Source organism: Macaca fascicularis, chromosome 20, assembly GCF_037993035.2.
Source record: "Macaca fascicularis isolate 582-1 chromosome 20, T2T-MFA8v1.1".
Taxonomy (NCBI): Eukaryota; Metazoa; Chordata; class Mammalia; order Primates; family Cercopithecidae; genus Macaca; species Macaca fascicularis.
In genome coordinates this window covers 65290110-65305042 of record NC_088394.1, presented here as the reverse complement: position 1 = coordinate 65305042, position 14933 = coordinate 65290110, and the positions used below count along the sequence as shown (strand labels likewise).

Genomic DNA, 14933 nt, shown 5'->3' with positions numbered 1-14933 from the left:
GCCTTGGGTTCCTGACATCTGAGGCCCAGCTCTTCCTGAAGTCCTAAGACCTGTCTGGTTCTTTATAATATCTCCATCCTTTTATTTGAACTCATTTAAATAGGTTTCTGTGTTTTGAAACCCAAGGAGCCTTGAATAAGGCACGTGCATTTTCTTTCTTTTTTAAAATTTTTGTTAGTTGATCAATTCATTTTATTATAAATAAGTAAGTTTAGGCTGGACATGGTGGCTCACACCTGTAATCCCAGCACTTTGGGAGGCTGAGGCAGGCAGATCACCTGAGGTCAAGAGTTCGAGACCAGCCTGGCCAACATGGAGAAACCCTGTCTCTACTAAAACTACAAAGATTAGCCAGGCATGGTGGCACATACCAGTAATCCCAGCTACTTTGGAGGCTGAGACAGGAGAATTTCTTGAACCCAGGAGGTAGAGGTTGCAGTGAGCCAAGATGGTGCCTCTGCACTCCGTCCTAAGCAACAGAGCGAGACTCTGTCTCCAAAAAAAAAAAAAAAAAAAAAGTTTATACCATCTGAGTCTCTTTCAATGAAACACTAAAGCTTCCAATTTTTCTAAGTGTGAGGTATAATTTTTTTTTTTCATTTTTAAAATACAGGTTGGGTCTCACTAGATTGACCAGGATGATCTCGAACTCTTGGCCTCAAGTGATCCTACCACCTCTGCCTTCCAAAGTGCTGAGATTAAAGGAATGACCCACCACACCTGCCTAGGTGTAACATTTTACATGCATGACAGATTAAATTCAAAAATACACTGCTCAACTTTCTCATCTATTTCATTAAGTTTACTTTCCATGACACATTCAAGATAATTTACACATTTTAAAGCAAGAGGGTCAGAAGATAGCAAAAAGAAAAATGTTGTAGAAAAACCAAAGAAAAAAAAACTGTATTTCATATATTCTCAACTAACTGTAGCATTCTAGCAATGTCTTGGGGGCCAGAAATAAAGCCAAGTTTGAATTTTATAATTCTTTTATTATTTTGAAAGGCAAATCTATGATACCATAATCACTAGCACTTTGTTCATATATAAAATTATTTCATGAGTTTTGTTTTTACACTAAAATCAAACACAAATTTTATTAAGGAATCAGTGTACTTTCCTCAGAAAGATACTTAAATAAAGTAACCAAATCAATTTTATTTCTCCAGGCACAAAATATTAAACATAACTGACCATACCATCATCTCTCCAAAGGAATTCAAAAGCTCTTTTCTCTAATCTAGAAAAAAGACCCTTTAAAGGAAGAATATGCTCTCATTCCATGTGACCAGATATAGTATACTGTTTATAAACTAAAAGGTTTCTTCTCAAACCCCAGAGACAGCAGACAGAGTTACATGGCTTAAGTGCTTTACAACAAGGCTGAATAGTATGAGGGTAACACTCTCCAAATTATTCCACTTTTCCACTGATAACCATTCTTCTACTGCCCCTGGATAGAAATCTCAGGGCTAATTGACTATATCCAATCAACCACTGTATCCTATCATTTCTTTCTTTGAAACAGTGTCTCTCAATTTTTTCACCCCAGTGTTTCTAAAGGATCAAACACCTGTGCCAGTAACAAAAACTCACTGCAGAATATTCTCTGTAAGTATCAAATTTTTGGGTGCACGGGCAGTTGGAAGGAGACTATCTAGGTAAGAAAAACTTCTTAGTGGACTCTACTATGTCCCCTGACAAGCATCAACTGCTTTAAAGTATTTCTTGAATTGAATCCTCCTCTCTATTCCCACTGCCACTACCACAACCAGCTCCAAAGATGATCACCTCTGGCTTGGATTATTTTTCACTACAACAGCTGCTGTTTTTCCCACCTTTGGCCTTTCCTCTTTGCACTGCATCCAGTGCTTCCACTGCTGCCAACCCAAAATTCTGTTCCCATCATATCACTTCCTGGATCAAAAATGAATTGCATCAATTTCCCACCTCTTCTACCTTTCACTCTTTCTGTTGGTTGGCCTTTTCTCTTGCTATACAAATCTGTCCCAATTATTTTCCCATTTAAAACAAAACAAGGCCGGGTGTGGTGGCTCACGCCTGTAATCCCAGCACTTTGAGAGGCCAAGGTGGGCGGATCACGACGTCAGGAGATCGAGACCATCCTGGCTAACACAGTGAAACCCCATCTCTACTAAAAAATACAAAAACTTAGTCGGGCGTGGTGGCGGGTGCCTGTAGTGCCAGCTACTCGGGAGGCTGAGGCAGGAGAATGGCGTGAACCTGGGAGGCGGAACTTGCAGTGAGCCCAGATCACACCACTGCACTCCAGCCTGGGCAACAGAGCGAGACTCCATCTCAAAAAAAGGAATAAATAGAAAGCATAGTCTACTCACTGCCTTCTGCTCCTGTCACTTTGCTGAAACTGCTCTTATGAGAACTCCAGTGGTCTTGTACGCTAATGATCAAACCCAATGGACTTTTTAGCTCTCAACTTTCTTAGCATCTGTAATATCTGAAGATGCCAATCACCTCCACCTCCTCGAAATTCTTGCCTGTCTGACCACCACTGCACAATTTTCTCCAGATTGTTCTCTTACCTCCCGGACAATTCCTTTCCAGATTCTTCCTCCTTCGCCCTGGCTCTAAATGTAGGGGTTCTGCAGGATTCCATCCTGATTCTACGTCTCAATTTGCACTACTCTTTTTTTTTTTTTTTTTTTTTTTTGAGACAGAGTCTCGCTCTGTTGCCCAGGCTGGAGTACAGTGGTGCAATCTCGGCTCACTGCAATCTCTGCCTCCCGGGTTCACGCCATTCTCCTGCCTCAGCGTCCCGAGTAGCTGGGACTACAGGCACCCGCCACCACGCCAGCTAATTTTTTTGCATTTTTAGTAGAGACGGCGTTTCACCGTGTTAGCCAGGATGGTCTCGATCTCCTGACCTCGTGATCCACCCACCTCAGCCTCCCAAAGTGCTAGGATTACAGGCGTGAGCCACCACACCTGGCCTACTCTCTCAATGACTTCATCCACACTCACGCATCAATTATCACTTCTATCCTGACATCTCATAAATCTTGATCTCAGTTGACATTTCTCTTGATTACAGTCCTGAATGCCCAGCCAGCTACTGACCTTTTCCACCAAGATGTCACACAGGTAATTCAAATTCAACATGCCCCAAACTAAACTTATCTTCACTCAGAAAACTAGTTTGTCCTCTGTTCATTTTAGTTTCACAGTTATCCAGCTTCTGAAGCCAGATATCCAGGAGTTAGCCTCCAGTTCTTTCTCTTAAGACCTTAAACATTTAGGCCTGTTGTTTCCATCTCACCATTTCTCCACTACATACTGTCCTATCCAGTCTCGCTATCCTTATGGTGTCACAATAGCCTCCTAACTGCTTTACCTTACCTCGTGTCTACAGCTCCTATACTCCATCTGCCACTCTCAACTTTCTAAAACATTTTCCCTCATTTAAAGCACTTTGGCAGCATCCTGTGGCCTAAAACTTTCTCAAAGCACATGTATATCAGTAAAAATTTGAGTATATGCCCTCAATCTATGAACATTTATTAATGAATATATACTATAAACCATAAATAAAATATATAAACCAAGAAAGACTGAGATACAGAAAAATAAAGATATAAACATAACCCAGATGAAGTCATGCTATCATTAGCTACTATATGACTCAAAGTACACTACATTCTTAAGGTGAAGTTCATTATCGACGATAACGTGTATATATATCCATATTTCAAAGTCTTCTTGACAATTTCATTTTTTAGGCTGACTCCTTGACAGATATAATTACCTTGAAATGTGACAAAGAGCTCCCACCAGGAGGAGAAACGTCGGTTCTACCTTTTTGTTATTGTTTGCAGTGTTAAAATTATCTCTAATCTACTATTTCTTTGTGCAAATCTCTAAGCCACTTGTTCATTTTGTGAAGATTAATGTAATTAAAAGCAGATAATATAAATCCACTCAACCAGGCTCAAGTAAACTGCAATAAGTTGCATTCTGATAACAGCAGCCAAACTAGTAAGGACACCACTGTCAGTTCCTCAGCTTTGTGAAGCTTCTGTTCCTGTCACTTTGCTGAAATTGCTCTTATGAAGACTCTAACAATCATAAGGCATCAGCTTGTATATCGAGTGTGTAACGGCACCATCTTATAAGACTAAGAGAACCAGTGTTATCTATATATTAAATATTAATAGGCCGGGCGCGGTGGCTCAAGCCTGTAATCCCAGCACTTTGGGAGGCCGAGACGGGCGGATCACGAGGTCAGGAGATCGAGACCATCCTGGCTAACACAGTGAAACCCCATCTCTACTAAAAAAAAATACAAAGAACTAGCCGGGCGAGGTGGCAGGCACCTGTAGTCCCGGCTACTCGGGAGGCTGAGGCAGGAGAATGGCGTAAACCCGGGAGGCGGAGCTTGCAGTGAGCTGGGATCCGGCCACTGCACTCCAGCCTGGGCGACAGAGCGAGACTCCGTCACAAAAAAAAAAAAAAAAAAAATTATTAAAGCTCAATTTCTTTTTTTCAAGGTGAAAAAGTAAATATAAACCTCATTTAGAGACAATCACTTAGCACTACGTACAAGGCTCTCGATAACCTGGCCTTTGCCCACCTTTCCAGACTGCTCTCCTAGCACACACTTCCTGTACCTTACCACACTTTACTTCTCTCAACAAATCTGCTACTTATCACTTTCTTACCTTTGACATGCTGTCTCCTTTGCACTCCTACCTCCAGCGCCCTGTGTTCTCACCTCTATTAAAGCGTCTATCACAACCTGCAATAACTGTTTCCTTACTAGCCTAAAAGGGCAGGGATTACTCCCAATTTGGAATTCCCAGCATCTACCACAACACTTTGTTTGCAGTAGGTACTTAATAAATGTTGGGGCCGGGCGTGGTGACTCATGCCTGTAATTCCAGCACTTTGGGAGGCCAAGGTGGGTGGATCACGAGGTCGGGAGTTCGAGACCAGCCTGGCCAAGATGGTGAAACTCCATCTCTACTAAAAATACAAAAATTAACTGGGCGTGGTGGCAGGTGCCTGTGATCCCAGCTACTCGGGAGGCTGAGGCAGGAGAAGCGCTTGAACCCGGAAGGCAGAGGATACAGTGAGCTGAGATCGGGCCACTGCACTCCAGCCTGGGTGACAGAGCAAGACTTCATCTCAAAAATAAATAAATAAATAAAATGAAATAAATAAATAAATGTTGACAGAATGAGAATGGTCTAAATTATTCTGGTTGGCTTTCAATAACTTGCATAATCTGGCTTCAATCTATCTATCCAACTTTATTTTCTTCCCTCAAGTCCATACCAATTAGCCATTCCCCTCACTTTGTATCATATGTCATGCTCATTTTGGCTTTTGCTTAGGCCATCCCCTCAACTTGAACTGACTTCAGTCTACAGAGAAGTAGCCTGTCCTTCAAGCCTGAGATCAAATCTCCTTTCCCTAGGAAGTCATACTCAATTCCTTCATCACCCAATTAATCATTCCCTTTAGTGAACTCTTGAAGAGTGAGTTTTACACACTTTAGCAACTATTTTCTATGGGGTAGTTTTTCCTTTTCCCTTTTTTTGAAGACAGGGTCTCGCTCTGTCACCTAAGCCGGAGTGCAGTGGTGCAATCTGCAACTTCCGCAGAAAAACAAACAAACAAACAAACAAACATTAGCTAGCATTGCGGTGCACATCTGTAGTCCCACTACTTAGGAGGCTGAGGTGGGAGGAACGCTTGAGCACAAGAGGTTGAGGCTGCAGTGAACTGTGATCGTACCACTACACTCCAGTCTGGGCAACAGAGAGAGGCCTTGTCTCAAAATAAATAAAATGCATAATTTTAAAATCCTGATTAAAATGTAAGGCATTATTATACTATTTAGTGGAAGATGCAAGCAAGCAGCATTATTTGTTGTCCAGTTAGTTACCAGTGTACTAACCTAGCCAGGAACACTGATTGGATCCTCGAATAGTCAGCTGAGAACAGCAAAACACTGTTCTACTGCACTCCAGCTAAGCAACAGAGTGAGACTCCATCTCAAAATATTTCATTTACTTATTCATTTATTTATTGGCAGCGTTTCTGTTCACCCAGCCTGGAGTGCAGTGGTGCAATCATGGCTCCCTGCAGCCTCAACCTCTGGGGTCATGCGATCCTCCCACCTCAGACTCTCAAGTAGCTGGGACTACAATTGCGCCACTACACCCAGCTAGTTGTTTGTTTGTTTGTTTGTTTTTCAATTTTTTGTACAGACAGGGTCTCGTTATGCCGCCCCGGCTTGTGTCAAACTCTTAGCCTCAAATGATCTTCCTGCTCTGGTCTCCCAAAGTGCTGGATTACAGGCATTAGCTACCACACTTGGCTTTTTTTTTTTTTTTTTTTTAAAGCTAGTCAAGTGAAGCAGTGAGAGTGGAGAAGGAACAAATAATCTGTAACTAGTTGTGATCAATTAGTTGTAAACACCACTGCACTTGGACCAGCACAAACTAATTCTTAACCTATTCACCTAAAATAATTCTTATCATGTATTCTTCTTCAGGTAAAAATGGAGCCCTGGGTTTTATTTTAACAACTTGCCATCCTGGCTATTTCGAGAGTGTCTTTGTTAACTCGTAGCATACCTTCATGATCAGGTCCTACCTTCCTCATTCAGACTTGTGTTGTTCATTGCTGTATTCCCGGTCCCTTAAAAAGTACTCAACACATGAAATGCAAAATGAATTAACAACTTTGAGGGAGGTGTTATTATCATCCTGGCTTTATAGATGAGGAAACTAAGGTTTAGCAAGATTAAGTAACTTGCCTAGGGGTTACAAACCACTAGCCAGAAACAAACCCACATCTGACCACAAAATCCTTGCTTCTACTCTACCCTACTGGCTAGAGTAACTTTTTAATGTCTTGCACTTCTGTGTCTTTACTGGTGGCAGCTCTCTCTTCTTAAGGGGAAGCTCAATTTAAGCTTCATCAACCTGGGCATCCTCAACCTCTGATTCCCATGATGGACCTATATAGACCTCTATCTTTGGGTTGTGCCCTCTCCAAACTTCTATTAAAATAGCACTTTTAGCCCTCTGCTGTACTTATTTACTTCTCCTCCTTTTCCCCACATCTCAACTCTAAACTTCCTGAGGGCAGGAATCAGGTATCTTCACGTGTCTCTGGCATGAGTTAAGTGTTAAGTAAATATCTGATGAACGAATAAATAATTCCTGCAAATCCCTGAGATAAAAAGGAAACTTTTCATTCAATTCCCTAACCACAGGCAACCAAAGACTATAGCTTTCCCTGGTGTGGGGTTGGCAAGAGTGCCTGAAATTCCCTGCCCACACCACAGAAAAGCATCACTGTGCGATGATACGGCAGTTTTTCAAGTTTTGAGACATCTAATGGAAGGACAATATGGTACAGCTTGAAAACTTTAAAGACTAAACTTAAAATCTATCTTCTAAAAGTGGTCTACCTGGATGGGACACCAGCTCTCAATTTTAAATAATGTTTGACTAGTTCAATTAAATCATTGTTTTCAGTGGTTTTACATATTTTGAGTAATTTTATTTTTACACCCAGTGGCTTCAAAATGCAACGTCATAAATCTACTATACTGACTTCCTCACAACTTATAAGAACAAAAACTGCTTGTCTTATACAAAGTGGGAAAATAAAGTAGAACCTGTGTGTTAGGCAAAAAGGCATTCAATAAACATGTTATTATGCTGCCATCTTTCTAAAAGCACACATGGCCTATTTTAGTCCAATAAAGACTGGGAAGCATTTGCTACAAGGTTTTCATTTTACTAGTCTGAATACTAGGTTCAAACTATACCTACACAAAAAGTGGGTTGTTTGTTTTTGAGACGGAGTCTTGCTCTGTCATCCAGGCTAGGCATCCAGGCTGGAGTGCAGTGGTGCCATCTTGGCTCACTGCAATCTCCACCTCCGAGGTTCAATCGATTCTCCTGCCTCAGCCTCCCTAGTAACTGGGATTACAGGCATCTGCCACCATACCCGGCTAATTTTTGTATTTTTAGTAGAGACGAGGTTTCGCCACGTTCTCCTGACCTCAGGTGATCCACCCACCTTGGCCTCCCAAAGTGCTGGGATTATAGGCATGAGCCACCATGCCTGGCCAAAAAGTGTTGGGGTTTTTTTTTTTTTTTTTTTTTTAAACATGGTGTAAAAGGTTCAATTGTCTGCCCACCACAAGTGAGGACTACATAAATAGTGCATTCTGGATGTAAGAATTTATAACCAAATGCTTAGCTAGACCAATTTCAAGGTACATGTTTAGAGTAACAATTTTTTTATACACACACCCAAACCACAATCTTAATTTTACTCCTATTAACACTAATTTCCGAGCAGTGTCTAGCCCCACCTAGACGTGCAATATAAATAAGGTTTATAAATAGGACATTATAAAGGTGGGACACTGGAATTTCACAACTGGTGTACATGAAATCATTTCTGGTAAACCAGTATTTTTCCAAATATTCACAAGCTGATTTATAAGAAAGTGAAAATCCATTGTGCCAAGGTGGACTTCTGGCCCCTCGGTTTGATTGGTCCTTCTTCACCAGCAGCCCCCAGCCCTTCCCTTCTGTCCTTCCTCTGCCAGGAATACCCTCCTGACTCATCCCTGCCTGCCTATGTCCATCACTTCCTTGGAGACCCGGCTCAAGATTTAGCTCCGGGAAAAAGTCCTCCCTGGCTAATTCCATCTCCACTACTTTCTAACTTTGCATTCCTTTGGTATTTAAATATAGTTTGCACGACGTAATCGCCAACTTCATTCCTTTCCTCCCTATAAGTTGTTTTGCATTTTTCTATCATTTCTCCAACTAGAGACCAAGTAGGGACAGCATCTTCTTTTATATTCTTTTCAACACAGCTAGCAATAATCACCAGCGAAAGAAAGCTGACCGCTCAAAAATTTATGAAGAAAGCAACTGACTCTTCGTTTATAATTTACAATATCACCTCCAACATGCATGAGTTCTTAGAGGAGAGGAATTTTATTTTTGCCCTAGTTCAAATTCATCACGAAAGATCCAACTTACAGATCACATACATATAACTTACTGTAAAGAATAACCCTGGTTACTGAAACCTATTTTGTGATTTGCCATTTCAAGTTTCTTACAAAAACCCTAATAGCGCGCCTGTGAGTGGTAGGAAGCTGGCAGCAGACTTGCAAAAGGGGCAAAACTCTAGTTGGCAGTAAATGTTCAAACACGTGAGCCTCCACTGTTAAACAAGGTTCATTAACCACACAGACTTGCTGTTTCAGCTTTCTGGCTTCAATGAAGTGCTATGATCTCCTTTGGTTATTGTTGAGAGCCAATGATGGGTTAAATTCCCATAAATTAACCAGCTCTTTGGTGGGTTGCCCAAGCATACAGCTGGCATCGGTGTGGACGGACTTTTTTTTTTTTTTTTTTAATAGACCCACCCGCCCCGAGGAGCCAGAGGTGAGTGAGTTAAGCGCCAACCCGGCACTTCTCAGCGGGCAAACGGAGACAGACCCACTCGAGCCGTTCGCTCTGCCTCAAGTTCTTAGTGTCAGCTTATCGGGCCGAGAGGAGGCTTCATAGGCAGCTGCTTTTTACTCAGTCTCAGCCGAGTCTTCCTTAGGGGCTGCAAGTAACACTTCGGCGGCTGCCCAACTTTTCCTGCAAGAAGCATCCGTTTTTCCACACTGAAAGCTCCAGAAACCCGGGTTTGGGGAGAGAGGGGGAGAGAACCGGCTCGCCCCGCCGGCGGGGCAAGGAACAAAGTGAGCTCCCGCGAGCCCAGGCCGCCGCGGCCCGCCCACCCTCCCGCCCGCCCGGCCGGCCCCGCTCACCCTCCAGCAGCACCTCCTTGCCCGCGCGCTTCAACGCCTGCACGGCCTGGTCGTGGGTGGCCTGGCGCAGGTCGGTGCCATTCACCGACAGGATGGCGTCGCCCAGCCGCAGCGCCCGGCTCTGGTCGGCGGCCAGCCCCGGGAAGATCTTGGAGATGAGGATCGGCATCCGGTTCTCGCGGCCGCCCTTGATGCTGATGCCCAGGCCGCCCGCCTCCTGCTTCACCACCCGCACCCGGCGCACGGGAGGCGACGCGCCCGCCTCACCCGCGGGGCTCCGAAGTGGCGCCGGCGGGCTTGGGGGCCCCAGGCCGCGGCTTGGGCTCCCGGGCAGCGAGTCGCCCGCGCCGCCGCCGTTCGGGAGGCCGTTGAAGGCGGCTGCCGCGGGTCCCAGAGCGGGCTCCAGCTCGGCCGCGGCGGCGTCGCCCGTCAGGCTCAGGCTCTCCCCGCTCAGCTCGGCCACCACTCGGACCCAGCGCTCCCTCAGGAGCAGCTCCACCAGCCCCGCTTTGGTGGCCCGCGTCCACACCGCCATGGCCGGCCCCGCTCCAGCCGCCGCAGCTACCCTCATTCCAGTCAGGCAGCCTCGGCGCTTCCCCCTTCCCGCCCGGAGGGGCGGGCCCGGCCCCTCCCCCGCGTGATTCATTATTCATGAGGCCACGCCTGCCTCCGGAGGGGCGGGGCCGGCGCAGCCGCTTCCGGGAGGTGCAGAAGTTGTCTGATCCCTTGCCTCTCGCCGGACGTGGGCAGCCCGAGTGCAGTGGGACTGCATTTCTCATTCTCCTTCCATTGGCTCCCCACGGCTCCCCCCGGAAATTCACGGGAGCTGCCCGGGCACGGAAAGTAAAATCAGCTTGGAGTAGCACTTTGCAAGCCTGCAAGACCCGGTGGCACGTTCATTCTTGCATTGATTGGTTCGTACCCTGTATACTGAGCGCTTAGCCCTGTACTCCGGCTCCTTTTGAGGCCCTGTAGATAAGCTTAGTAGTACCAACAACAGCTGAGAGTTTGCGGTCTAGTGGGGAAGGAAAATGCAGAACCAACCAACTAGGTGTGATACTATGTGGTTAAGTGACATGCAGAAAACGTCCCCAGAACAGCATAAAAGGAACATTTGGTTAGGCCCGGGGTCAGCTTCACAGAGGTGACAACGGAGGGTGAACAGCTCAAGCAAAGGTCCAACAGTATGATCCAAGCCTTTGTCAATGTTTTGTAATCTCGTTTACTTGCCTGTAATTCAAGAGGGAACCATGTTTTCTTAAAACTCTGAAGCCACAATTGGCAGGCCTCAAGGATATTTGCAGAATGATGGTGTCTTATGGTTCTTCAGAGAAACCAATCAATAGGATATATAGAGATATATAAATTTATTATTATTATTATTATTATAAGGGACTGGCCACGAGATTATGGATGCTGAGAAGTTCCACGATCTGCCATCTGCAAACTGGAGACCCAGGAAAGTTGGTGGTGCACTTCCAATCCAAGCCCAAAGGCCTGAGACGCAGGGGAACCAGTGGTGTAAACCTGGGCCCGGCGCGGTGGCTCAAGGCCGGGCGCGGTGGCTCAAACCTTTAATCCCAGCACTTTGAGAGGCCGAGGTGGGTGGATCACCTGAGGTCATGAAGTCATGAGTTCGAGACAAGCCTGACCAACATGGAGAAACACCATCTCTACTAAAAATACAAAAAATTAGCCGGGCATGGTGGCACAATCCCAGCTACTCGGGAGGCTGAGGCAGGAGAATTGCTTGAACCCAGGAGCGGAGGTTGCAGTGAGCTGAGATGGCGCCACTGTACTCCAGCCTGGGCAACAAGAACAAAACTCTGCCCCAAAAAACAACAACAACAAAAAAAGACTCACGCCTGTAATCCCAGCACTTTGGGAGGCCGAGGCGGGCGGATCACGAGGTCAGGAGATCGAGACCATCCTGGCTGACACAGTGAAACACCATCTTTACTAAAAATACAAAAAAATAGCCGGGCGTGGTCGTCTCAGCTACTAGGGAGGTTGAGGCAGGAGAATGGCGTGAACCCAGGAGTGAACCCAGGAGGTGGACCTTGCAATGAGCCGAGATCATGCCACTGCACTCCAGCCTGGGCGAGAGAGCGAGACTCAGTCTCAAAAAAATGTCTGGGCTGGGTGCGGTGGCTTACACCTGTGATCCCAGCACTTTGGGATGCCGAGGCAGTGGATCACCTGGGGTCAAGAGTTCTAGACCAGTCTGGCCAACATGGTGAAACCCCGTCTCTACTAAAAATACAAAAAATTAGCCGGGTGTGGTGGCAGGCACCTGTAGTCCCAGCTACTCAAGAGGCTGAGGCAGGAGAATCACTTGAATCTGGAAGGCAGAGGTTGCAGTGAGCCAAGATTGTGCCACTGCACTCCAGCCTGGGCAACAAGAGCAAAATTCCATCTCCAGAAAAAAAAGAAAGTCCGAGAAGGGGGCCGCACGCAGTGGCTCACGCCTGTAATCCCAGCACTTTGGGAGACTGAGGCAGTCAGATCACTTGAGGTCAGGAGTTCAAGACCAGGCTGGCCAACGTGGTGAAACCCCCGTCTCTACTAAAAATACAAACATTAGCCGGATATGGTTGTGGGCCCTTATAATTCCATCTACTCGGGAGGCGGAGGCAGGAGAATTGCTTGAACCCAGGAGGTGGAGGTTGCCGTGAGCTGAAATCACGCCAGTGTACTCCAGCCTGGGCAACAAAGCGAGACCCTGTCTCAAAGTCTGAGAAAGGGGTGAGGGTGGGAGTTGGGGGGGGGACAATGATGTAAGTCCCCATCCCAGTGCCAAGGCGCCAGAGCCAGGTGTACCAACGTCTGAGGGCAGGAGAAGATAAATGTCCCAGCTCAGGCAGAGTGAATTCCCCCTTCCTCTGCCCTTTGTTCTGCTCAGGCCCTCAACTGATTGGATGCTGCCTGCCCACATTGGTGAGGGTGATACTCTTTAGAGTCTACCATGGAAATGCTAATCTCTTCCTGAAACACCCACACAGGTATACCCAGAGGTTATGTTTTACTAGTTACCTGGGGATCCCTTAGCCCAGTCAAGTTGACACAAAATTAACATCACAGATGGTTACTTAGGAAGATGCCAGAATTCCAATGTGAACAGAGCATAAGGTCAGTGGAAGTGGGAGGATATGAGTGTGAAAAGCATTTTTTTTTTTTTTTTTGAGACAAGAGTTTCGCTCTTTTTGCCCAGGCTGGAGTGCAATGGTGCGATCTCGGCTCACTGCAATCTTTGCCTCCTGGGTTCAAGTGATTCTCCTGCCTCAGCCTACTGAGTAGCTGGGATTACAGGCATGTGCCACCACGCCTGACTAATTTTGTATTTTTTAGTGAGACAGGGTTTCTCCATGTTGGCCAGGCTGGTCTCAAACTCCTGACCTCAGGTGATCTGCCTGCCTCAGCCTCCCAAAGTGCTGGGATTACAGGCGCGAGCCACCGTGCCCAGACGAAAAGCATCTTATAACAAAATATCAAAGAGTTTGGACTTGACTTTCTAGATCTTTCTTTTTTTTTTTTTTGAGACAGAGTCTCATTCTGTCACCCAGGCCGGAGTGGTACAGTGGCTTGATCTCAGCTCACTGCAACCTCCACCTCACAGGTTCAAGTGATTCTCCTGCCTCAGCCTCCCGAGTAGCTGGGATTACAGGCGTGTGCCATCACGCCAGCTAATTTTTATAATTTTAGTAGAGGTGGGGTTTCACCATGTTGGTCAGGCTGTTCTTGAACTCCTGACCTCGTGATCCACCTGCCTTGGCCTCCCAAAGTGCTGGGATTACAGGTGTGAGCCACCACACCCGGCCATAGATCTGACTTTCTTAGCCTGCAGGCCATGGCCTTTTGTTGGGGCAAGTGTACATGGGTATTCCCAAAAATTGTATGCAAAATTTGGTCTCTAAGGTATTTTTTTGAAGCCTGTGATTCATCCAATTGACAGGAAGTTTCCATGACCAAAGGCCATGAGCCACTGCTGTGCACATTGCAGAGCCTGCAGTGGCTTTTATCCAGACAGGAGTGATACAATCTACCCACCTCCTCTAGCTTCATGGACTAGAAGACCTGAGAAAACTGAGGGCCAGAGAGCCAAAGACCAAAGACCATGGCCCAAAGTCCACAGGAAGGAGGCAGAGACAACTCAGGACTCCCAGCCTCTGGATCCAGGGCTATTTTCACTATACAGTACCCCTCAGACCTCAAAAATAAGGGTCCAGGCTGGGCACAGTGGCTCATGCCTATAATCCCAAAACTTTGGGAGGGTGAGGCAAGCAGATCATTTGAGGTCAAGAGTTCGAGACCAGCCTGACCAACATGGTGAAACCCCATCTCTACTAAAAATACAAAAAAAAAAAAAAAAATTAGCTGGGTGTGGTGGTGCATACTCCATCTCAGCTACTCAGGAGGATGAGGCAGGAAAATCACTTGAACCCAGGAGGCAAAGGTTGCAGTGAGCCAAGAGCGCACCACTGCACTCCAGCCTGAGCAAGACTTTGTCTCAAAAAAAAAAAAAAAAAGTAAAATTAAAAAACTAAAAAATAAACTAAGAGTCCAGAAAGCACACTGTTAAGAAAGCAAGTGCGGGCTGGGCGCGGTGGCTCAAGCCTGTAATCCCAGCACTTTGGGAGGCCCGGACGGGCAGATCACGAGGTCAGGAGATCAAGACCATCCTGGCTAACACAGTGAAACCCCGTCTCTACTAAAAAGTACAAAAAAACTAGCCGGGCGAGGTGGCAGGTGCCTGTAGTCCCAGCTACTCGGGAGGCTGAGGCAGGAGAATGGCGTAAACCCGGGAGGCGGAGCTTGCAGTGAGCCGAGATCCAGCCACTGCACTCCAGCCTGGGCAACAGAGCAAGACTTCGTCTCAAAAAAAAAAAAAAAGAAAAAGAAAAAGAAAGCAAGTGCTCAGCAAAATCATGAGGTCAAGGTGTCCTCTAACTTTTCTTCAGCAGTAGTAGCAAAAAATCCCTGTGTTTTCATGTGGGCAGGGACGGGGGCAAGCAGAGGGAATGTGCACCAATTCCTGTAAAAGGGGCTGTAAGCTTGCTTGCTCATGAAGTGCACGTTGAGGCTCGTAAAC

At 46.1% G+C, this 14933-nt stretch overlaps 1 protein-coding gene across 15 annotated transcripts in view; it reads right to left on the bottom strand.

The window, feature by feature from the left end:
- SNTB2 (syntrophin beta 2) overlaps positions 1-10418 on the bottom strand; it is a 116445-nt gene extending 106027 nt beyond the window's left edge. For all 15 annotated transcript variants that reach the window (XR_012429097.1, XR_012429099.1, XR_012429104.1 and 12 more), the window contains exon 1: positions 9845-10418. Coding sequence is in view for 4 of the 15 variants with exons in the window: in XM_045381519.3 (XP_045237454.2) it covers positions 9845-10415 (571 nt within the window). In the remaining 11 variants the exon portion in view is untranslated. The remainder of the gene's footprint in view (positions 1-9844) is intronic.
- Between the last annotated feature and the right edge of the window lie 4515 nt (positions 10419-14933).